This window comes from Bos javanicus, chromosome 14, assembly GCF_032452875.1.
Source record: "Bos javanicus breed banteng chromosome 14, ARS-OSU_banteng_1.0, whole genome shotgun sequence".
Taxonomy (NCBI): Eukaryota; Metazoa; Chordata; class Mammalia; order Artiodactyla; family Bovidae; genus Bos; species Bos javanicus.
Window position 1 is genome coordinate 70,693,339 of NC_083881.1, and position 23,529 is coordinate 70,716,867.

General features: G+C 39.1%; 1 protein-coding gene and 1 pseudogene across 1 annotated transcript in view; one reads left to right on the plus strand and one right to left on the minus strand.

The window, feature by feature from the left end:
- CIBAR1 (CBY1 interacting BAR domain containing 1) overlaps window positions 1-21,736 on the minus strand; it is a 25,541-nt gene extending 3,805 nt beyond the window's left edge. The window contains exons 1-7 of the mRNA XM_061439385.1: window positions 21,530-21,736; window positions 20,829-21,063; window positions 18,214-18,282; window positions 14,963-15,064; window positions 12,846-12,851; window positions 10,876-10,980; window positions 1,904-2,017 (exon numbers count right to left, since the gene is read on the minus strand). Of these exons, the coding sequence (XP_061295369.1) occupies window positions 1,904-2,017; window positions 10,876-10,980; window positions 12,846-12,851; window positions 14,963-15,064; window positions 18,214-18,282; window positions 20,829-21,063; window positions 21,530-21,555 (657 nt within the window). The 5' untranslated portion in view covers window positions 21,556-21,736. The remainder of the gene's footprint in view (window positions 1-1,903; window positions 2,018-10,875; window positions 10,981-12,845; window positions 12,852-14,962; window positions 15,065-18,213; window positions 18,283-20,828; window positions 21,064-21,529) is intronic.
- The window catches only part of LOC133260726 (bcl-2-like protein 1), a 73,820-nt pseudogene that overhangs the window by 12,319 nt on the left and 37,972 nt on the right, over window positions 1-23,529 (plus strand).

The following is a 23,529-nucleotide window of genomic DNA, read 5'->3' on the forward strand; positions in this document are numbered from 1 at the left end:
GCACTCAGAACAGTGTCTGGCATATAACAGATGCTCAGTAAACAGTTGACGAATGTACATAAGTGTCTCCATTTTAGAGATAAGCAATGAAGTGTGAAGAAATTAACTTGCTCAGTAGTGCCCCATTGGAAAAAGTGGGGAAGTTGATACTCAAAAACACATCTAGACAACACTGAGATTTTGAGTGTTTATGGATCTCTCCTACAAGCTACCTAGCTAGCTGATGAAGAATAGTGTTAAGAGAAGTGGTAAAGGAAATGCTGTGACAAAAAAAGATACCTAAGACCTATGGAACGAGAAAGAAAATCTTTGGGTCCAGAGGGCTTGAGGAACTTGAAACTGCATTAAGTCAAGGGTGTTAGAAAGTGGAGAATGAAAATACTTGTAATGGGAACTTTAACCTTATAGGGAAAGTGGGGGATCAATTTTAAACCTGCCACTCAATGCAGTGTTTCTTACAGGAAATAGTTCATCTCACTCACCAAGAACCATGCTTCTGGCAGCACAGATAGGATAAAAACAGTGTCTGTAGTCAGACTACTGTTTGGCTTCCAGCTATTTTACTAGCTATGGGATCCTCTGGAAAGTTCCTTAGCCTCACTGCCTCAGTTTTTTCATCCGTAGAAATGAGGACATAAGTACTTTTATTAAAATTCATGGTAGGATTAAAATAATACAGTGAAAATGCACAGGTCAGTAGCTGGTTAAAGTAATCACTATAAACATTTGCTATTTTATAAATTAACAGTTAAAAGCTTGATGATAATTTTTTAAAAAAAATAGGATGTAAAAAGTGAAAATTAAGAAAGATTTAGTAGGGAATAGAAACCATTCTATTAACAAATAGAAATATGATTGTGTATGCTTTACTGAGGTAAAAGTGAGATCAGATTTTGGCATTGGAAAACATATACTAAAACATGTACTTCATTTTGGCCAAGCTGTATAGTCTGGTTTTACTGAATTCACGTTTCTTGAAACCAGTGGAGTAGTGGGAAGTGAAGCCTTGGGGGATCTCGATAGATAGAATTACTTAAAAAATAAATGGATCCTTGAAAATTATGGAATTAACTTATATAATTAAAAAAATTTGGCTGTATCTTGAGAATACATGGCTGTTCTCACTTCTACTGTAGAGATATATGGACAAAGTACATCTTGAATATTTAAGAGTTAATATTTGCATTTAACTATCAATACAAAGGAAGCCTGGAGAACCAGTATTGCCTGGAGAATCCCAAACATTGGAGCCTGGCAGGCTACAGTCCATAGGGTCACAAAGAGTTGGACACGACTGAGTGAAACACACCCACCCCCTGCCTACACACACACAGCCACACACAGACACCACCTCCCCTCCACCTATATACAGATCTACACATTTCATAGGTTACAGATTAAGTCTCACAAAACTAGTTAGAAGCCAGATTCTGCTTTCTGACTAGCTAAGTGGTCAAGGGCAAGTTGTTACCTAAAGCCTCTACACCTGCTTCTTTAGTTGTAAATGAATGAATGCTCACAGCACTTGAGTTACAGGAGTGAGTGAGAAAATCCATGCAAAGCTTTCGGTGTTGTGCGTGGCATAAACACTCAAATTTTGGCTTAAATCAATAAAGAGTGTTTTTAACACACATAAGTGACTTACACCATTAGTCAAAACGATACCTTATTTCACATTATGGCTTTGTTTCTATGTTTTACTAGATATTAATTCTTCGAACTTAACTATGGTTAATTAGAAAAGTTAACTAGAAAGTCATAAAGGTTCAGCTATTTGGAACTGCATAAAATGACATCTAAACCACAAAGTGTAATTTAAGACATTTTTACCCACACTAAAATGGTTTCTTTTAAATATTTCCATATCAATAGAAGAACTGAGCTTAGATAGACATAGTCCTACCTCTAAATCTTCTTCTTCATCAATCTTTTGTATATTTTGGTAGGCAGCAGTGTAGACCTCTAAAGCTTTGCCGTGAAATAACATTTCAATAGTGATGAATTCTGAAAATATAGTCTGTAAAAACAAGGATTTGAATGTAAACAAATTGCTTCGTGAATTTAGTAGAGTTATTCTCTACTATAGTCTTGACATTTTATTAAATAGAGGTTTTTCAACAGGGAAAATGAAGTACAAACGATAATTGGAATAAAAATAGTTGCAAATATCTTTTGCAGCAAAACTTTAAAATTACACAAAATATTTAGTATCTTATTATTTACTTCCATTTTTAAGTATGTTCTTCTATTAGATATTTACGTTTAAAAAAGATGTTTGTCACTACATCACTAAATGTCACTATTAGCTAAAGAAGTTCAGTTCTGAACCTGTTTTTTTAGCAACTCCAACTGGTGTTTAAAAGAATGTTTTTAGGCAAGAATTCCATCCTAACATATTTATATGTTGCTTGTATTCTCCAGCCACAATTCCTACTCCCGAAAACAGCACGATACATTTGCATAGAGCTTTCCAGTTTACAAATATATGACGTGCTCAGTATTGCTCATAGCTACAATGTTAAGACTTGGGTCTGATTCTTCAAGGCCATAGCTCCTGCTCATTGTACTGTGCTGTTTTCCCTGGACTCAATTATTTCCTTGGCAAATACACTGCAGGTAAACTCTTATCAGCAAGATGTTGACAACTTTTGGTCGGGAAGGCTATGAGAAAAGAGAATGAATGAGGATGTGCACACTGATCTAAGCAGGGGTGAGAGAACTGGTAGGCAGGGAAAGTATGTAAGCCAGATACGTTTTCAAAAAAATAGGATCTCATCCTTCTATCATCTTGTCTCTTATCAAAATAAAAAAATTGGAGCATTAACGTGGAGAAGTGGACAGAATAAGAATAGGATAGAAAATACGCAAGCATTGTCCTTAAAGGGGCAGTACAGATGAAATGGGTTAGGCTCAAAAGCAATAGTCAAATACTCATTTCCTTCATTTCTGCTCTCCTGTCTTAACCACCCAGATAGGAGTGGTCCTGCACCTTGGAAGATAGCCATACAGCTATCTTGTAGTATCATATTTAGAAATAATTTTCTGCAAATAAATACACCTTTCAGTGATCACATGTAATCTGCTAATCAGCAATGGGTCAGTATGGTAAGAGACGGGCATTCAAGGAGTTTTGTTTCTCCGCTTTTCAATTTTATTTTGTTTGACAAGAAGGCCATTTGGGTGGGTACTTCAATTTTATTGGTGTGGGTTGGGGAAGTTAATGGAATTCTCTACTCGTTGGCAAGTATTCTGTAAAGCAGGTAGTACAATAGTTAAAAATAGGGGCTCTGGATTAAGATAAACCTGATTTCAAATCAGGGGTTCCCAGATGGCGTTAGTGGTAAAGAACTCGCCTGCCAATGCAGGAGACATAAGAGATGCAGGTTCAATTCCTGGGTAGGGAAGATCCCATAGAGGAGGTCATGACAATCCAGTCCAGTATTCTTGCCCGAAGAGTCCCATGGACAGGAACCTGGCGAGCTAGGTCCACGGGGAAGCAGAGTCGAACATGACTAAAGTGACTTAGCACAACTTCATATCAAGACTGAAACAAATCAGCTGTGTAATATTAAGCACTTTATCTGTTCTTCTTCCTTAATTTCAAAATCACAGGTTTTGCCGTAAGGATTAAATGTAATCCAAGTAAAAGTATAGTATGGTTACTGGCTTAGAGTAAGTGCTCAGCACAAGTTAGCTAATTTTATTGCTAAACAAGTAAGCCAGATAAATGAGAAACTGTTTCTTATGTAACATTAAAACCTCCATCCTGGTTTAACTGGAAAGCAGAATATTTAACAAAAAAGTCATTAAAGGTCTTGTTAACAATTTTTGCAAATAAAGGTACAATGACAGCTCTCCAGAGTAAAGGCTATTCATTGAATGATTTCAGGAGAACTTTCTATTCATTTGAAAATAATAAACTTAGACATAGCTGCTTCAGACCATATGTAAAATACAACTGCATAAGCTATTTAAATATTTAAAATACTAAAAAATCATACAAAGACTAGAAGAAATTACAGCAAATAGTTATATAAACTTGGGGATGAATACTTCTTTCTAAACATGACACCAAGGCAGAAAGAGAAGACTAATAGATCTGGCAGCAAAAATAAGACCATAAGGTGGCAAAAACATACCATAAACAACAAAATGGGAAAATATATTTCAACATTATCTTCTCTTTGGTATAATGGGTTAATTTTCTCAGTCTGAAGAGTTTTTAAAAATTAACCAAAAATGCCAACACACTAAAAATATAAGCTAAGGTCAAGTGAGAGTAATTTAGTGTCATTAAATATATGAAAAAACACTCTTCCTCAACAGTACTAACTGCAAATTAAGATGATACTGATTTTTCACTATCAGATTAGGTACTATTAAAAATACTACTACTCAACATTGTTACACTCGTGTAATGTTCTGCAGAATTGTAAATTAGTCAAAAGATTTGTGGACAGAAGTTATAAATAGCTATCCAAATTGAAAGTGTGTATGCTCTTTGAACAGAATGCTACTTCCGGTAATTTATCCCCCCCACCCCAAAACAATTGAACCAGCAAAAAGGCCGATGTTTAATGATGCAATGAGATCTATAATAGCAAAAATAATCTTAGATGTCCATCAACAGGTGATGGTTAAACATATGAATATATCCATATAGCTATACTATTCTCCATATAGTATAGCAAAATACTATATGGGAATATCAAAAAAGGACAATATGGATCTTTCTTAGCACAAACATATCCACGATATATTAAATTTTAAAAAGAGATGCTACATATAGTGTGGTCCCACTTAAATATAACTGTATAGGGGTAACAATATTGCCTTTTTCATAAGACACTGTGAGGAAGAAATGAGTTTATCCACATAAAATGCTTAGAATGTGTGGCATAGTTAATGTCTTAAGAAATATCTGTTGTTGTCATTCTCCTTAGTATATTTCTTGTGTATGTTTCATAGAAAAAAGGTCTGGAAGGATATAAACCAAGATGCTGATTATTTCTCAGTAGGGAATTATGTTTTCTTCCACAATTTTATGAAAATTTATGGTAATTTTATAAGAAAAATAAAGCTGATAAAAACTAAATCTTGAAGATGTTTCTTGTTCACATCAGCTACTTTACCAATACTGAACTGCTATCCCTATCTGTCCCTGGAATGACTCCTGATCAAGATCCTTTTCATAGGTCAGAAAATTCCCTTGACAACATATATAACTCATGACTTTTCCTATTACATGGGAAACAAATAGAACTCCGAGTTTTCTTCCACATTCTATACAACTAAGTTCATAGCAACTTCTCTCAGAAAGACAAACACTTTGCAAGGTTTGTATGAAGTCTTTTACTAAGAATTGTGCTACCTTACTAATTAACGTTGCTACTAAAATTCAGATGGACTTGTTGATAAACCCCACCTCATAATTAATACATTATGAGCAGTGTTCACTACTGTCAATCATTTCTACCCTCAGAGAGATTTAAGCACCCACAAGTTCTGCTTCCATCTGAAACAGTTGCCTGAAAACAGGTAACAATAAAAACATTCTTTAAAAAAAAGAATGTTCTGTGTCTGTTTCTCCCAAAATATGAGTGGCACCAATGATTTTTTCCAAGAATTTGTCTCATAAATAGAAGTGTTTGTCATAGATGCTAACATCAACATAGCAGTACCTGAATACTGTTTTTATCAGAACTAAGAGTGTGGTAAAGTAGCCCTTTTTATCTGATTTTTAAGGCTTTTGGGTGTAGGATTTGTGCATCCTTATCATAAAACATCTCAAATGAGGCTTAACTTTGAAAAGGAACAATTTGACAGATAAGGAGGAAAGATATAGAGAACAGAGATTCATAATCCTAACAGACTGGACTGGATTTCTGGAACTCGTAATTCTGGGATTTTGATAGAGTTTGTATTAAAAGTGTACATTTTCACAGATGACATGATCTTATATATAGAAAATCCAAAGGAATATGCAAAAAACTATCAGAGTTAATAGAAGACTTCTACAGGGTTGTAAGATATAAGGTTAGTAAACAAAAATCAATTAAAATTCTGTGTATTTGCAATGAACAACTGAAATGAAATTAAGTAAACAATTCCATTTATAGTAGCATCAATAATTATGAAATACTGAGGAAAAAGCTTAAAAAGCACAAAACATACATTATTAAAATAAAGTCTTTAACTAAACGGAAAAACAGCCCATGTTCATGGATTAGAAGAGTTCATCTTAAGAAGGCAGTACTCCCTGAACTGATTCACAGAGTTGACGCAATCCCTATCAGAATTTGGTGGCTCAGACGGTATCTACTTGCAATGGAGGAGATCTGGGTTCAATCCTCTGGAGAAGGGAGTGGCTAGGTACTCCAGTATTCCTGCCTAGAGAATCCCAGGGACAGGGGAGTCTGTCAGGCAACAGTCCATGGGGTCACAAAGAGCAGGACATGACTGAGTGACCACGCATGCACATGCGCACGCTGTCAGAATCCCAGCTGACTTGTAGAAACTGCTAAGTTGATTCCCAAATTCATACCAAACTACAACAGATTCAGAATAATCGAAAGAATCTTAAAAAGGAACAAAATAGAGAATTTATACATCCTGATTTTAAAACTTACTACAAAGCACTGTTAAAACAGTATGGTACTGGAATAAGAAGAAGGAAATGGCAAACTACTCCAGTATTCTTGTCTGGGAAATCTCATGGACAGAGGAGCTTGGCAGGCTACAGGCCATGGGCTCCAAGAGTCAGATATGTTAGTGACTAAACCACCACCATACATAAATAAAAGAAAATGGAAGTTCAGAAACAAAACACATCAACTAACTTTCAACAAGAGTCCCAGGACTTAAAAAACAGTCTCTTCAATAAATCATGCTGGAACAACTGTGCTGACAGATGGAAAAGAATGGGGTTTAACTTTCAGTTCACGTGATAACATAAAAATTAACGGATCAAAGACTTAATAGTGAAAACTATGACAGTGTTAGAAGAAAACCAGGATAAATCTTTATAATCTCAGTTTTGGCAATGGATTCTTAGATAATGACACAGTCCACAGAATTCTCCAGGCCAGAATACTGGAGTGGGTAGCCTTTCCCTTCTCCAGGGGATCTTCCCAACCCAGGGATTGAACACAGGTCTCCCACATTGCAGGTGGATTCTTTACCAGCTGAGCCATCAAGGAAGCCCAAGAATACTGGAGTGGGTAGCCTTTCCCTTCTCCAGAGGAACTTCCAGACCCAGGAATCGAACCACGGTCTCCCACATTACAGGCAGATTCTTTGCCAGCTGAGCTATTTGCTACTGCTACTGCTAAGTCGCTTCAGTCGTGTCTGACTCTGTGCAACCCCATAGATGGCAGCCCACCAGGCTCCCCCGTCCCTGGGATTCTCCACGCAAGAACACTGGAGTGGGTTGCCATTTCCTTCTCCAATGCATGAAAGTGAAAAGTGAAAGTGAAGTCGCTCAGTCGTGTCTGACTCCTAGCGACCCCATGGACTGCAGCCTACCAGGCTCCTCCATCCATGGGGTTTTCCAGGGAAGAGTACTGGAGTGGGGTGCCATTGCCTTCTCCGAGCTGAGCTATCAGGGCAGCCCAAAGATAAACCGGACTTCACCAAAATTAAAAAGCTTTGTGCTTCAAGGGATACCATCAAGATAGTGAAAAGAACTCACAGAACGGAAGGAAATAACTGCAAAACATTCGATAAAAGATTTGCACACAATATAAAAAGAACTCTTAAAAATGAAATAAAAAAGAAATCCAATTAAAATAACCTGAATAGACATTTTTTTCTCAAGGAAGATATACAAATGGCCATAAACATCAGCAGGAAAATACAAATCAAAACCACAATAAGATACCACTCTACACTCATTAGTATGGCTATAAGGAAAAAGCTTGGTGAGCAACAAGTATTGGGGAGCATGCAGAGAAATCGGAAGCCTCATATAATAGTGGTGGGAAAATACAGTGGCATAGCCATTTTGGCAAACAGTCTGGCAGTTTCTCACACAATTAAAGACAGAGTCACCTTATGAGCCAGCAATTCAACAGGGTATACGGTTGAACTAAAGTGAAAAATGTCTAAGAGAAATGAAAATATGTCTCAACAAAAACTTGTACATGAATGTTTATATCATTAATAATGATAGTGAAAAGGTAGAATATGGTAATATCCATACAATGGAATATTATTCCACCATACAAAGGAATGAGATAGATACTGATACATGTTATACCATAGATAAACCTTGAAAGCACGCTAAGTGAAAGGAACCAGTTATGAAAACCATGTACCTTATGATTCCATTCATATGAATTGTACATTCAGAACAGCCAAGTCCAAAGAGACATGAGATTAGTGATAGTTGCTTAGGCCGCGGGGCTGTGGGAGCAGGGAGGTAAAAGCTAAAGTGTCCTATGCCTCACCCTGAGATGATAAGAATGTTCCAAAACTGAGTGGTGATGATTGTAGGTATCTGAACATATTAGAAACTGCTGAGCTGTATGGTGAATTGTATGGTATATGAATTATCTCTCCTTTTTTTTTTGGTTTTCTCCTATTTTTTCTCTTTTTTTTTGTGACTGCCACAAGACCTCCCTCTTCTAGGAGCATGAGACTGCAGGCAGAGCGTAGAAGCACGTTTTTCCTCCGTGCACCCTCCACCGTGCAGTGCCTTACGCCCTGTCCTGCTGTGTCAGGAAATCCCAGGTTGCAGTCGGGAATTCTACATTCACTGTCTCTGCTCCAGTTTTGTAACTAGTGGTGCTCATGGGATTATAAACCCCCTGTAGAGTTGGCCAGCATGCAAGCAGAACATGGAAGTGAGCCCAAAGATCAAAGATTGCCATATGTGAAAGAGAAGTGTGCAGGCATGAAGAACAGCGGTAGGGGGAGGAATCGGGCTCCCAGGTCGCTAAAGAAGCCGTTAGGTGGCAATGAATCAGGCATATCTCACAAGTCTCCAATCTCCTTTTTCAGATTAAAGCTAATGATTTCAACCTTCCTTCCCTTCTCCCTCAATTTAAGAGAGGATGCCGGCAGTTACGTTATGCCCTGCCAGTGCTCCCCAATGTCAGCAAAAGGGCTGTCTCAGGACAGCCTCCTACAGAGCTCTTCCTCAGTAGCGATCTACATTACACTCTGAGTGCTGAACTGACAGGCTTACTTTTTTTTTCTTTGACCTTCAGGACCAAAGTAGAGATCTTTGAGACTGGCTATCAGAAAAAATCAAAGTTCTGGAATCCTATGAAACTATGATAGGAAATTAAAAAATATAAAGGGACAAATAAATATTTCATTGATTGCAGAGAGGAATGATGCAATTAAGTGGCAGATAATGCTGATTTTATTGATAAGGGCATAACTTTTGAAAGAAGGATAACTTGTTAGTAAGTTATAAAAATAACAAAAAATACTTCTCTTTAAAAGCTGTTCCAGAAGAACTTGCAGTGAGTGAAAAGGGATCCTTAGATGACTTTTTTAAAGGACACAACATGGTCTTAAGTAATCCTCCAAATCCTTCCAAAATATTGATGAAAAAGTCACTGAAGACCATCTTTAGGTTTGGGGATTTAGGAGGGAGGCTCTGGAGGAAGGGCATATATATATAATTATGACTGACTTGCATTGTTGTATGGTAGAAACCAATACAACATTGTAAAGCAATTATCCTCCAATTAAAAAAATACCATCTCCAGTCCAGGAACCTGAATGTCTACTGATGTGTTACAATAAAATAAGGCTATTCTTCCTGTGACACTCAACTATGGTGGATGCAAGTTTATGTGGTTAGCTACTCTTATTTATTAGATAATGTAGGAATTAGAAAGCTACAAGCCAAAAAAAATTAGTAATAGTGTTAGGGGAAGCACACTGACTGAAACTGCCCACTCTGGCCAGGCACCATAGTAACTATTTGCATGAGTTGTTTTATGACAGGAGGTCCTGGTAAGGAATAATAATAATAAGCCATCACAATAGGACGAGTTCAGGAAAAGACAAAAGGAGATACCACATGTCTGACCACCTCCCAGAATCCTTCTCTCTAGCACCCATCTTGGCTGAACAAGGCACGCACCACCAGGGAGTACTCTGAGTCTGAATAAAAAAGACGACCTGGACACTAATCCCATCACCATAAAACGTGAGACTGCAAGCCATGTCACAGAGCTGTTCTCCTGGGTTCCCTTACCCTGCTGCTCTCCACCCGCGCGCCCCTTCCAATAAAACTTCTTGCTTTCCCAGCACATGTGTCTCCTCAGACAGTTCTTTTCCGAGAGTTAGACAAGAGCCCAGTTTCAGGCCCTGGAAGGGGTCCCTCTTCCTGCAACAATACTGTATAGTCATGGAAAGCACAGGTTTTTAAAATATGTAACTGGCTTATAGTTCAGACTTTGAACTGTGGGCTGTGATACTGCCTTATATCTTTGCTTAATCACCTCACTTTCATGGTAATATCCACACAATGGAATATTATTCTACCATTAAAAGGAATGAGATAGATACTGGTACGTAGTATACATAGATGCTACACTATGGGGTTGCTATAAAGATTAAAAGGTAATTTATGTAAAGTGCCTGGACTAGTACCTGATACATAAAAACATAATAGACTTTATTTTTCTGTGGTTAATAGTATTTTTGATAACATCTGAATATCTGGCCTCTGGTTGGGAATGTAGTTCCTTTATATATGGTTGTTTCCATAAGAAAATAACATTTGATATATTTTGTTTATATCTTTCTCACACAGACTTATGTGCTAAAGAAAATCAGTAATTTAAATTTTTCATAAATTTAAATAAAAAATTAATTTAGAATACATATTTCGGACCTTAATAGTTATTTTGTTACCTTTATATCCTTTATTTTCTGCTTTTCAAAATTGTCAATAGTTTCCTCCAGATGACGAGTTGTTCGGGTAGCATCCATTGTAGCTCTTTGTAATTCAGTTTCTGCCTACAGAAGTATTCCCCAACCAAAGATACAAAAAACAAAAATCGTCAGAATCCTTTTGATTGAGTCTTTCTGTAAATACTACCTTTGTAAATACAGTGTTGGCTTTTTGTAAATGCAGTACTGTAAATGCATTTGTAAATGCAAGACTGGCTTTTTGCCATAACAGTGTAAATCACTCAAAAATACATATTACTACATAAAATAAAGCGATCTATATGATAAACACAGAATAAAAAACTTTAAATTTATCAGATTATATGATTCATGATCTCAAAATTCCTTCCCTTTCTTTATACAAACCATTTTTTTTCCCGCTATCTCCCTTGTTTGATTTACTGTAAAACTATTTTCTATATTTTCTACTGCTTTCCCATATTTCCAGTCTCTGCCATTTACTATCCTCTCGTTTTCCTCTCACTATCTCTCTCCCCTTTAACCCTTTGTCCTGCCAAAAGACCTGTGACTTTAGTATTTTCAAATACTAATTCTAGTTCAAATTATAATTTCAAATACTAATTTTCAAATACTATTTTCAAATTCTAATTCAAATACTAATACTAGTTCCCCAAATGCATGAAATGTTTCTACTGCTATAATACCCTAATCAGGTAGAGTAGAATATACATGTAAAGAAGGTTGAGCACCAAAGAATTGATGCTTTCGAACTGTGGTGCTAGAGAAGACCCTTGAGAGTCCCTTGGACTGCAAGGAGATCAAACCAGTCAATCCTAAAGGAAATCAACCTGAATATTCATTGGAAGGACTAATGCTGAAGCTCCAATCCTTTCGCTACCTGATGTGAACAGCCTGATTGGAAAAGGCCCTAATGCTGGCAAAGATTAAGGGCAAGAGGAGAGGGGGTGACAGAGGATGAGATGGTCAGATAGCATCATTGACCCAATGGACATGAGTCTAAGCAGACTTCAGCAGACAGTGAAGGACAGGGAAGCCTGGTGTGCTGCAGTCCATGGGGTCACGAAGAGTCGGACATGACCGAGTGACTGAACAAAAGCAGCAAAGAACATACACTACAAATGCTTATTTCAGTATGAATATTCTTATAAGCTAGTAACATTGCACTATTACTACTTAGTTAATGCTTATTACAAAATATAGACATACATACACACCAATAACTAATAAATTAGATGGAAAGTCTAATTACAAAATGTAGACATACATACACACCAGTAACTAATAAATTAGATGGAAAGTCTAATGCTTTGCTCCAAAGTACTCATACTGGTTAGATTCACACTGTACAATCAGTATGGTAGCCACTAGCAACATGTAGCTATTTACGTTTAAATTAATTAAAATTAAAAAGCTGGTTATTCTAGTTGCCATTTCATGAGCTCAACAGCCATATATATAGCTGCTAAGTCACTTCAGTCGTGTCCGACTCTGTGTGACCCCACAGACGGCAGCCCACCAGGCTCCTCCGTCCCTGGGATTCTCCAGGCAAGAACACTGGAGTGGGTTGCCATTTCCTTCTCCAATATATATAGCTAGTGGCATGTATTTCTCTTTAAAATATCTCTTTCTTAATGAGAACAGTTGTCCAGAAATATTGAAAATTTTTTGTTGAATAAAACATGTTTTAAAAACATGGCCCAATTTTCTGATTAAGTTCTAAGAATGTTTTGTTTCCTATGTTAGTATTATGTTCACTTAAAAGTATCACATATCATCATTTTAATAATTATTGCATAGAAAAAATCTGCAGTTGTAAGTAAAGTTTTGTGACACATAATATTATAACATTTACACTCTTGCTTTCTTTTTTAAGAAAATGTATAAATGGAAATAAAGTAAAAGGGTTTACTATGGGGATCCATCTCTTGACACATCACTTTATTACCCACCTGTGACTGAAATTTTTCATAAAGGAAAAACACATTTCAAGTAGAACAATTTATTCCAATAAATTAAAATCATATGCTCTGACAGAATTATATCCTCTTGCAATCAGACTATACATTAATCATAACTTATATTGATTATATACTCTTAAAACTAGGTTAATTCAGATATACAATTTCAAGAAACTAAGCTTTAAAACATATTCATATATATGTGTGTGTGTACATTTGCTATAGAGGGTGTAAAGTTTTCCTGCATAATTTTACATGCAAACTTTTAATCATAACCAGTAATCAAAAACAGTTCACTTTATTACTGGGCTTCGGATTTTTAAAAATATAACTATCATAGGATTTATTATTATGAAAAACTTTCTAGATGTTATGATGTGTATTAACCTTTTACTAATGAAAATATTCAAGCAGAGTATTTTTCTAATACAGTTCAATACATGTGACTCATGAAATTCTTTACCATGACTACTTAATTTTGACATGTGTTTTCCTTCCCCGTTTTTTGAGAGTTTCATTTTAAAATTTGGAAGGGTAGGTTGAGCTGGTTAAACTAGGGAAGAGTAGGAAGCAGAAGCCACAGCGGCGACATCTGTATCTTAATCTCCTACCACCCTCCACAACGGTTTTTCATTCCTTGAAGTCTCAAATCCTTTCACTCCACATAACTACTTGCCCAAAGTTACACACCTATTTTTAGGAAAGTGGACACAGATCTGTATTCCTTCCTTTTGTTGAAAATTCTTCAAAATCATATAACGTACTAATTTGGGTAGGAGATAGTTTTGATTAAAATATTATAATGCTTTATGAATAAAGGTATCACTGTATTTAATGAAATTGGTCTGAGTGCAAAATGGCCTATAAAAGAGTGAGCCAGATTGGTGTTTTTCAAACTGTGCTGCAGGAAACTTTTCAGAAGCTGCCAGGGGCCTTGGGAGGGGTCCAGGTAGTGCACTAGGATTCTTCTTCACCCCAGCCTCTTACACCTCTTTATTTTACATACTGAACTTTAATGTGTTTCAATAGTCAGAGTAATTTTAAGGGTCATCCTGGTAAATATTCTCTGATGCTATGACTGAGTATTTTTGTATTTATAGTGGATGCATTTATATGTAGACTGTCCTTTATTTTCTAGTATCAGGTTGTCAAAATCATGAGACATAAGAAAGCATGGGGAAAGGAGGCAGCAGGGTAAGCTGAAAGTGAAATGAAAGTCGCTCAGTCGTGTCTGACTCTTTGCGACCCCACGGTCTATACAGTCCACGGAATTCTCCAGGCCAGAATACTGGAGTGGGTAGCCTTTCCTTCTCCAGGGGATCTTCCCCACCCAGGGGTCAAATCCAGGTTCCCTGGATCAAACCCAGGTCTCCCACATTGCAGGCGGATTCTTTACCAGCTGAGCCACCAGGGAAGCCCCACAGTAAGTACTTTCTATACAGTTGTACCTATCGCAGTTGCTTATAATTAATCAGGTGCTATTTTTCTTTTTTTGTTTAGTTTTGAATAGGCTCATTCTAAGTTTCAGAAATAATCATTCTTAACAGAAGAGCCCTGTAACAGTAGACAAGCCTATTAAGACTTGTGTCAAGCTGTGAATCTCAATACCTTGGAATATCCTAAGGGTCTTTGGCTGGAAGTTATAACTGCAGTTTCACAAAGTAGTTGTTTTTTTAAGACAAAGAGAATTTTACTGGGAAAAAAATAGTTTGTTCCTTTTCTCAAATGCAGGGCTGAGAAGGCATTGATATATTAGGATTAATAACAGATCTTTAAGTTACTTTTATAATTAATATTTAGTCATCAATCATTTTTAATGTAAAAGATCTTAGAATTTTGTATGTACTCTTTATAAAACGTCTATACGTATGAGTGTTTTAAATTTTGAATATCTATTGTGGAAAACAACACAAGAGGACTGATTTAGGTTGTATATTCTCTTTAACTAACTTCCATAGTAAGCATTTTAAATGTCTGTGTTTCTTTTCAAACTTTATATTCATATTCTTTGCACATTTAAAGTATAAATGCATAATTTTCATATATATTTACTTTTGTACAGCATACCTTACAAAATATTTTTTTAATGACCAAAATTCAAAGGATACAATAACATGTCGATCAGATGGGTTTCTCTGACGTGTTCTTTCTAACTGAGTTAACTGTTTAGCTTCTCGATTCCTTGCTGTTAATGTTGCTTTGAGATCATCCTGCAAAAAGACATTTTTTTTGTTAATAAATATCTCTGACTTAAGAATAAAATACACACTTCTTTAAGAGTGCAAAAACATTCCCTATTTGATCCAGGCATCATTACCACTGGAATTATTACTACATTACCAGTGTGTGTCTTTGTATGTAAGACTATCTGCATGTATGTATTTAATATCCTATTAAATAGTGACAGAATTGCAGTGCAAAATTATATATATATATACACACACACACACATACATATATATGTATATACACACATAAAAATTTTTGATTGTGGTGGTAGTTACATGTATATACACATTTATTAAAACATTTAAAACAGGAGAATTTTACTGCATGTAAATTATACCTCAATAAAATTGATTTTAAATACAGAACTTTTGGAATGTAATATCTACCATGGTAACCAGAATTAATAGTACTGTACTGCATTCTGAAAGTTGTTAGGAAACTAGGTCTTAAAAGTTCTCATCACAAGGAAAAAAATTTTTTAACTATGTATTGTGACAGATGTGAACTAGACTTATTTAATCATTTCACAATATATACAAACATCAAATCGTTGTGTTGTACTTCAAGAAAAAATTTTTAAAAAAAGCTTTGTCACATTGACTTTTAGTTTGCATGTTACTGCTTGCTTTAAAACAAAAATGTAAGAATATTTAGTAAAACAATTTCTGTCCATATATTCTTCATGACTATAAATATTAAATACTTTAAAGTTTCCACAATAAACAAAATAATGCTATGATGCTACAGTAGTATATAAAAATACTTCATTATTCTCAAAGTTCTAAGAAATAATGCTTCAGTGTAATAAGAATCACTGAACACTACTCTGTACCTTTTACTAAGTAAGTAGACTATGGACTGAGGTTTGTGATCGTGACATTGTACAGGAGACAGGAATCAAGACCATCCCCATGGAAAAGAAATGCAAAAAAGCAAAATGGCTGTCTGGGGAGGCCTTACAAATAGCTGTGAAAACAAGAGAAGTGAAAAGCAAAGGAGAAAAGGAAAGATATAAGCATCTGAATGGAGAGTTCCAAAGAATAGCAAGAAGAGATAAGAAAGCCTTCCTCAGCGATCAATGCAAAGAAATAGAGTAAAGCAACAGAATGGGAAAGACTAGAGATCTCTTCAAGAAAATCAGAGATACCAAGGGAACATTTCATGCAAAGATAGGCTCGATAAAGGACAGAAATGGTATGGACCTAACAGAAGCAGAAGATATTAAGAAGAGGTGGCAAGAATACACAGAAGAACTGTACAAAAAAGATCTTCACGACCCAGATAATCACGATGGTGTGATCACTCAACTAGAGCCAGACATCCTGGAATGTGAAGTCAAGCGGGCCTTAGAAAGCATCACTATGAGCAAAGCTAGCAGAGGTGATGGAATTCCAATTGAGCTATTTCAAATCCTGAAAGATGATGCTGTGGAAGTGCTGCATTCAATATGCCAGCAAATTTGGAAAACTCAGCAGTGGCCACAGGACTGGAAAAGGTCTGTTTTCATTCTAATCCCAAAGGAAGGCAATGCCAAAGAATGGTCAAACTACCACACAATTGCACTCATCTCACACGCTAGTAAAGTAATGCTCAAAATTCTCCAAGCTAGGCTTCAGCAATACATGAATCGTGAACTTCCAGATGTTCAAGCTGGTTTTAGAAAAGGCAGAGGAACCAGAGATCAAATTGCCAACATCCACTGGATCATTGAAAAAGCAAGAGAGTTCCAGAAAAACGTCTATTTCTGCTTTATTGACTATGTCAAAGCCTTTGACTGTGTGGATCACAATAAACTGGAAAATTCTTCAAGAGATGGGAATACCAGACCACCTGACCTGCCTCTTGAGAAACCTATATGCAGGTCAGAAAGCAATAGTTAGAACTGGACATGGAACAACAGACTGGTTCCAAATAGGAAAAGGAGTACGTCAAGGCTGTATATTGTCACCCTGCTTCTTTAACTTCTATGCAGAGTACATCACTGAGAAATGCTGGGCTGGAAGAAGCACAAGCTGGAATCAAGATTGCCGGGAGAAATATCAATAACCGCAGATATGCAGATGACACCACCCTTATGGCAGAATGTGAAGAGGAACTAAAAAGCCTCTTGATGTAAGTGAAAGAGAAGAGTGAAAAAGTTGGCTTAAAGCTCAACATTCAGAAAACAAAGATCATGGCATCTGGTCCTATCACTTCATAGGAAATAGATGGGGAAACAGTGGAAACAGTGTCAGACTTTATTTTTCTGGGCTCCAAAATCACTGCAGATGGTGACTGCAGCCATGAAATTAAAAGACGCTTACTCCTTGGAAGGAAAGTTATGACCAACCTAGATAGCATATTCAAAAGCAGAGACATGACTTTGCGAACAAAGGTCCGTCTAGTCAAGGCTATGGTTTTTCCAGTGGTCATGTATGGATGTGAGAGTTGGACTGTGAAGAAAGCTGAGTGCCGAAGAATTGATGCTTTTGAACTGTGGTGTTGGAGAAGACTCTTGAGAGTCCCTTGGACTGCAAGGAGATCCAACCAGTCCATTCTAAAGGAGATCAATCCTGGGTGTTCTTTGGAAGGAATGATGCTAAAGCTGAAACTCCAGTACTTTGGCCACCTCATGTGAAGAGTTGATTCATTGGAAAAGACCCTGATGCTAGGAGGGATTGGGGGCAGGAGGAGAAGGGGACAACAGAGGATGAGATGCCTGGATGGCATCACTGACTCAATGGATGCGAGTCTGAGTGAACTCTGGGAGTTGGTGATGGACAAGGAGGCCTGGCGTGCTGCAATTCATGGGGTCGCAAAGAGTTGGACACGACTGAACGACTGAACTGAACTGAACTGAAGTAAGTGTTGGTTGCTCAGTTGTGCCTGAGTCTTTGTGACACCATGGACGGCAGCCCTCCAGGCTCCTCTGTCCATGAGATTTTCCAGGCAAGGATTCTGGAGTGGGTTGCCATTTCCTTCTCCAGGGCATCTTCCCAACCGAGGGATCGAACCCGGTTCTCCTGCACTGCAGGCAGATTCTTTACCAACTGAGCTACAAGGGAAGCCCCCGCTAAAAGGACAGTTATTGGAAACCTTGTATGTTTTGCCAGAATACCTAATAATAATTGAAAAAAATGAATTTACTTACTCGCTTCATTTTTACAATGGTTCCATAAGCTTTCAAAGGTTCAACTACTTTGGCTTCAAGTCTTTCAACCTATTGAGAATTATTATAAAATATAACTGGAAAGAAACATAGACATATCAAAATTTAAATTGTGAAATAAAACCTATGCTGTCTAACTGGACCATAATCACTATATTGATTACTATTTGAAATTTTTAAAATTTCAGTAACATTTATAAGTAAAAAAATAATCTCTGGAAATTGGTAATATTCAGAATCTAAACTCAAATACATTAAAAACTGTGAAGGTGTGCAGCAGCAATCAGAGCTTTGTTAAGTTTTAAGGTGTCTCAGATTTTATTGCAGCTATACGTTCAGTATGTTTACCACTTGAATGGATACTTTACATACATTATATCTGAAACGTAACAGCCCAACCTTCCAGATAAGGAAATCGAAGCTGAAAAATATAGCATACCGGAAACATTTAAAACAACTGAATCCTGAAAAGAAAAAAAGCCTAGAGACCACTGTATTAACTGTAATTTTTTTTTTTTCTGGGAAGACATTTGTAAATTATCAAAGCTTAAAGAACAAGATAAATGGTCTCAGTGTTACTGAGCTGTCAAACTATGTGGTCAATCTCTCTTTTACGTAGAACTAAACAGTTTTCTTAAACATTGCAATATTTATGATTTTGAGTAATTTCTCCTTTTACTAATAGCACTAGTGGAAGGCACTAAAGAAATGGATTTTTTTTAAAAAGGGAAGTATATAGCTATTTGTATAAATATAAGAAAAACAAGTCCTGGACATTAAAATTTTCTTTTTCAGGATAGGTAATACAAGATGACATATATTTAATTGTTTAAAATGAACATGTATTACTTTTCTAGCAGAAAAAAAGCTTTATTTTGCTGATACATGTTTTTATAATCAGTGAGTATATATATCACTTTAAAATGACTTTTGTTTAGTTTCTATAAACAGAATGTATATGAATACTTCATTTTAAAAGATTTTAGGAAAATAGAGATCAAGTTCTCACTAAGCATTTAAATATTAGGAATCCTAAAAACAAATCCATGAATATTCAGGATTATTTATTCCATTTCAAATAATCCATACACTGGTTATTCAGTGTAAAGATTAGCTAAATCTTTTTCTGTTCTCCTTTTTGTAGCCTACCTTTTTTGTTCATTGTTCTTTAGCACCTCCACCATTTGGTAAGCAAGGGAAATAAAAAGGAGAACACATGTAAATCAATTTACTTTGCTATTCGATAAATAGCATAAAGATTTTCTAGCAAGGGGCACTGAAATTATTGGCTAAAGTAGGATTTTAGGATTATCTGTGAGCATAAACTACCTAGGAAACAGTCAAGTTCCCAGTTACACGTAGCTGAAAGTTTATTACACACAAAACACCATATGAGAAGAACCCACAAGTTTCCCCAAAGTAATTAATACTCAAATTTCTGTATCATTGGCAGTTATAGCTTCAAGTTATAGCTTCATTATCTTCTTTTTGATTTCAAGGTGTTTTTTTGATAACTGAAATTTGTTTTAGGCTTTTAAAAAGGACCAAACGCACAAAAGAAGGAATACGGCTCAAAAACCGGGCAGCTTCTGACAAGTTAAAAGTTCAAGTGAAAACTTCTGACCTGAGTCTCGAACCTTAACATAAATACAGGTGAAAGTGCTAAGGAGGTGTTACAGTCATGGGCTGGGCTTTCCTGGTGGCACAGGGGATAGATAGGGGTCCAGGCGCCAATGCAGGGGACACGGGTTCCATCCCTGGAGTGGGAAGATCCCACACACAGAGGAACCACTAAGCCCACATGCCACCAACTTCTGAGGCCGCCTGCTACAACTACTGAAGCTCTTGAGCCTAGAGCCCCATCTCCACGACAAGAGAAGCTACTGCGTGTGATAAGCCTGCCGGCTCCAAGGAAGAGTAGCCCTCCTGGCCCCAACTAGAGAAAACCCCGGGAGCAATGAAGACCCAGCACAGGCAAAAATAAATAAATAAAATTTTAAAAAGTGAATGGGATTTAACAGTTTAAACAATTACAACGCCATCTTTTCCCCCCTGTCCTTTCTGGGTGGAGTGGGGAACTTCACAAAATTTCACTGTTGATTGTAGAAGAAATCAGTGCACTTTTTTTTCCCCCTCCTCTCAATGAAACAGCTCAACTTTCCAGTGCACGGAAGCAGCAACAAAGATCTCTTTTCCAGTTACTACTTATCTATACACAGTACCACTCCCAATATCTTCCATCTCCAGATATACTACTTTAAAATACACCTACCTGCATACAAGACACAAGCCATGCTCCTTTTATTGCCTCGGGTACTATGTTTACTATCCCCTGTAAACAGCCACCCCTTTGGCTAAAAGCTGGCAAATGAGGTGGGGAAATTCAGGACTTCAAGACACCCTAGAGGTTAGTTTGAAAACGGTAAAAATTACAGGAAGCTTCCCTTAAGACTCACACAATGCTACCGACATGACAATGCACGTTTATCATCAAATGTGTGATCGCCACTGCAGTTAGGTAGATTACACGTCTTCACGGCTCCGTCCACCACTTCAGGGCTCACTCATTAACAGGACGCTGTGACCTCATTCCATACCTCGGCTTGTCGATAATCTTGAAGTTTGGCAAACTCGTCAGCAAAGTTTTTCAGGCCCTGCTTTAAGTGCGGGGTCTCGGTAGAGGCATATACGTTGATTTCGTTCACCAGGAGGTCCGCTTTGTCTCGCAGTCGGGCGGTTTTCCGCACGTAAGCAGCAAAAATCTGGCACAGCTCTCCGAAATGTTTCTCCACATTGGTGACAGCATCTTGCAGTTGTCTGGTCTGAGCGTCCCTAGAGAGAAAGGAGACACAAAAAAGGCAAATCATTCTCATCTGATGAGATGACTTCATCTTCGTGTTACACGTGATGACGCCAACATTCCCGGGGGGCGCAGTTTGCAGCTTCGCGGGCGCAAACCTTGAAGCAACCCCTGCGTCTCCTCCGGGCCCCCATCCCGGGCCTGGCCTGCACATCCCGCAGTGCAGGCGCCCCGAGCGGCCCCGCTGGATCAGCGGCAGAGTTGGGCCGGCGCCCGGGGACCGTGTTGGGGAGGCGCCGCCAGGGCCCGCCGCGGCCCAGTGCGTGGCGGGCGCTGCTTGGAGCCGGATGTGAGGGCCCGAACTCGGTCCGGTGGCTCAAGGAGGAAGGCTCCGCGCCCCGACCCGAGCCCTCGCGTGTGTGTGTGTGTGTGTGTGTGTGTGTGTGTGTGTGTATGGTGGGGGGACCCCGGGCCGCTGCGCGCCCCGGCGGCGGTTACCGGTTTTCCAAGCTGCGCCTCAACATGCTGCCTCGCTCACGGCCGGAGACCCCGGGCTGAGACCCAACGATAGGGTCTCGGCGCCCGGACGTGCGCCGGGGCGCGAGAGCCCGCCCCGTGCGCCACCGCCGCCTCCGCCGCCGCCGCTAGGGCCTCGGAGTTTCCACGGCAACGCGGCGCGCGCCCCCGCGGCCGGCGTCCGGAAGCGCGGGAAGGGCCCGGATGCGGGCACGCGCGGGCGCGCCCACGCGCGTCCACTGACCCCCGGCGTCCCCCGCGACTCGCGCCCGGAAGCGCGGGAAGGGCCCGGATGGGGGCACGCGCGGGGCGCGCCCTCCCGCGTCCGCCCGGGAGTACCCCGCGGGCGAAAGCCTCTGGAACGTTGGCGAACGGTTTGTGGCGCCGGGCCTCTGTCCCTCCTGAGGCGCCCCGCCACCAAACTTCCGCCTCTGTCCCCGCACTCTGGGCCGGGAGCACAACCCGGTAACGAGGAGGGAGATGAACCGAACGCCGGTGGGGCGGGTTTCGGCTGAGTCGTAGAACCTGCGCTCCGCTTGTCCACGTCTCCGTGTGGAGGCCGAAAGTCCGAAAGTGTAGGCTCTTGCAAGGAGCAGCGCTTTCCGCCCTTGTTCATTTCTTCAGCAAATGTTTACTGAGCTGCTTTTGTGGAAAAGAGAATGTTCCACCCTGGGAATAATAATCAATACAAAGATAAGAATCCGCCCCTCACACCCCACCTGCCCTAAAGGGCCTTAGAGTTTAATGAAGAGACAGATAGACCTTAGCGATATACCCCGAGATAACAAACTGTGGTGTTGGAGAAGACTCTTTGAGAGTTACTTGGACAGCAAGGAGAACCAATTGGTCCATCCTAAAGGAAATCCGTCCTCAATATTCATTGGAAGGACTGATGCTGAAGCTGCAGCTGATGCTGAAACTCCAGTACTCTGGCCACCTGATGCGAAGAACTGACTCATTAGGAAAGACCCTTGACGCTGGGAAAGATTGAAGGCGGGAGGAGAAGGGGAGGACAGAGGGTGAGATGGTTGGATGGCATCACCGGGCAGATGGACATGAGTTTGGGCAAGCTCCGAAACTTGGTGATGGACAGGGAAGCCTGGCGTGCTGCAGTCCATGGGGTCACACAGAGTCGGACACAACTGAGTGATGGAACTGAACTGAACAAACAAAACCCCATGTCCTTGGCCTTCGCTTGTGCTCCTCTTCCAAATAAACACTAGGAGACTAAATCTCGGCTTTCTGTCTTTCAAGAACCCTCCTGTGACAACTTGGACACGTCCGTCTTGCAGGCAGCGTTAGAGCCCCTTCCAGGGCGGTATATTCCATTGATTTTGTACTGTCTCCCAGTTTAGACTTTGAGCTCTTGGACGCAGAGGAAAGGTAATCTTGGTCTTGTAATCCTCAGCAATATGTGCTGATAAAAGTTTGTTTTGGGCAGAGGGATGTCCCCAGTCTTTTGTTACCTTTCTTACAGAACTTTTCTTCTCTCCTGTTAGGAAGTATGCCTCTTCTCCCCCTGCATTCATTCAGCAAGTCGTCCATTGAATACCTGATGTGTTTCAGATATTATGCTGGCTCTGAGTATGGCGTGGTAACTGAAAACCGGAATAACAGAGCCCACAGTCTCCTCCAAGGGACAGACTAATCAAACAAACAGATGCATGTATGTGAGATTGCAACTAAGATTGCACCATAACATTGCAACATGTAAGACTGCAACTGTTGTATGCAGTTTTTGTACATAGCAACTCACTGCAAAACCTAGCGGCTTATAGCAGTCCTTTGGCTAACTCAGAATACTGTGAGTAGGTTGGGTGGTTCTACTTTTGAGTCTGCTCAGCTGGGCTCTTTCATACCTTTCTGGTCAGCTGGTGGGTCTGCTCGTGGTTGGATGATCTAGGATGGTCTCATGCCCAAGTGTTCTGATGGGAAGGCTGTTAGTAGGGGCAGTAGAGACAATGTGTTAGGGGCCACTTTTG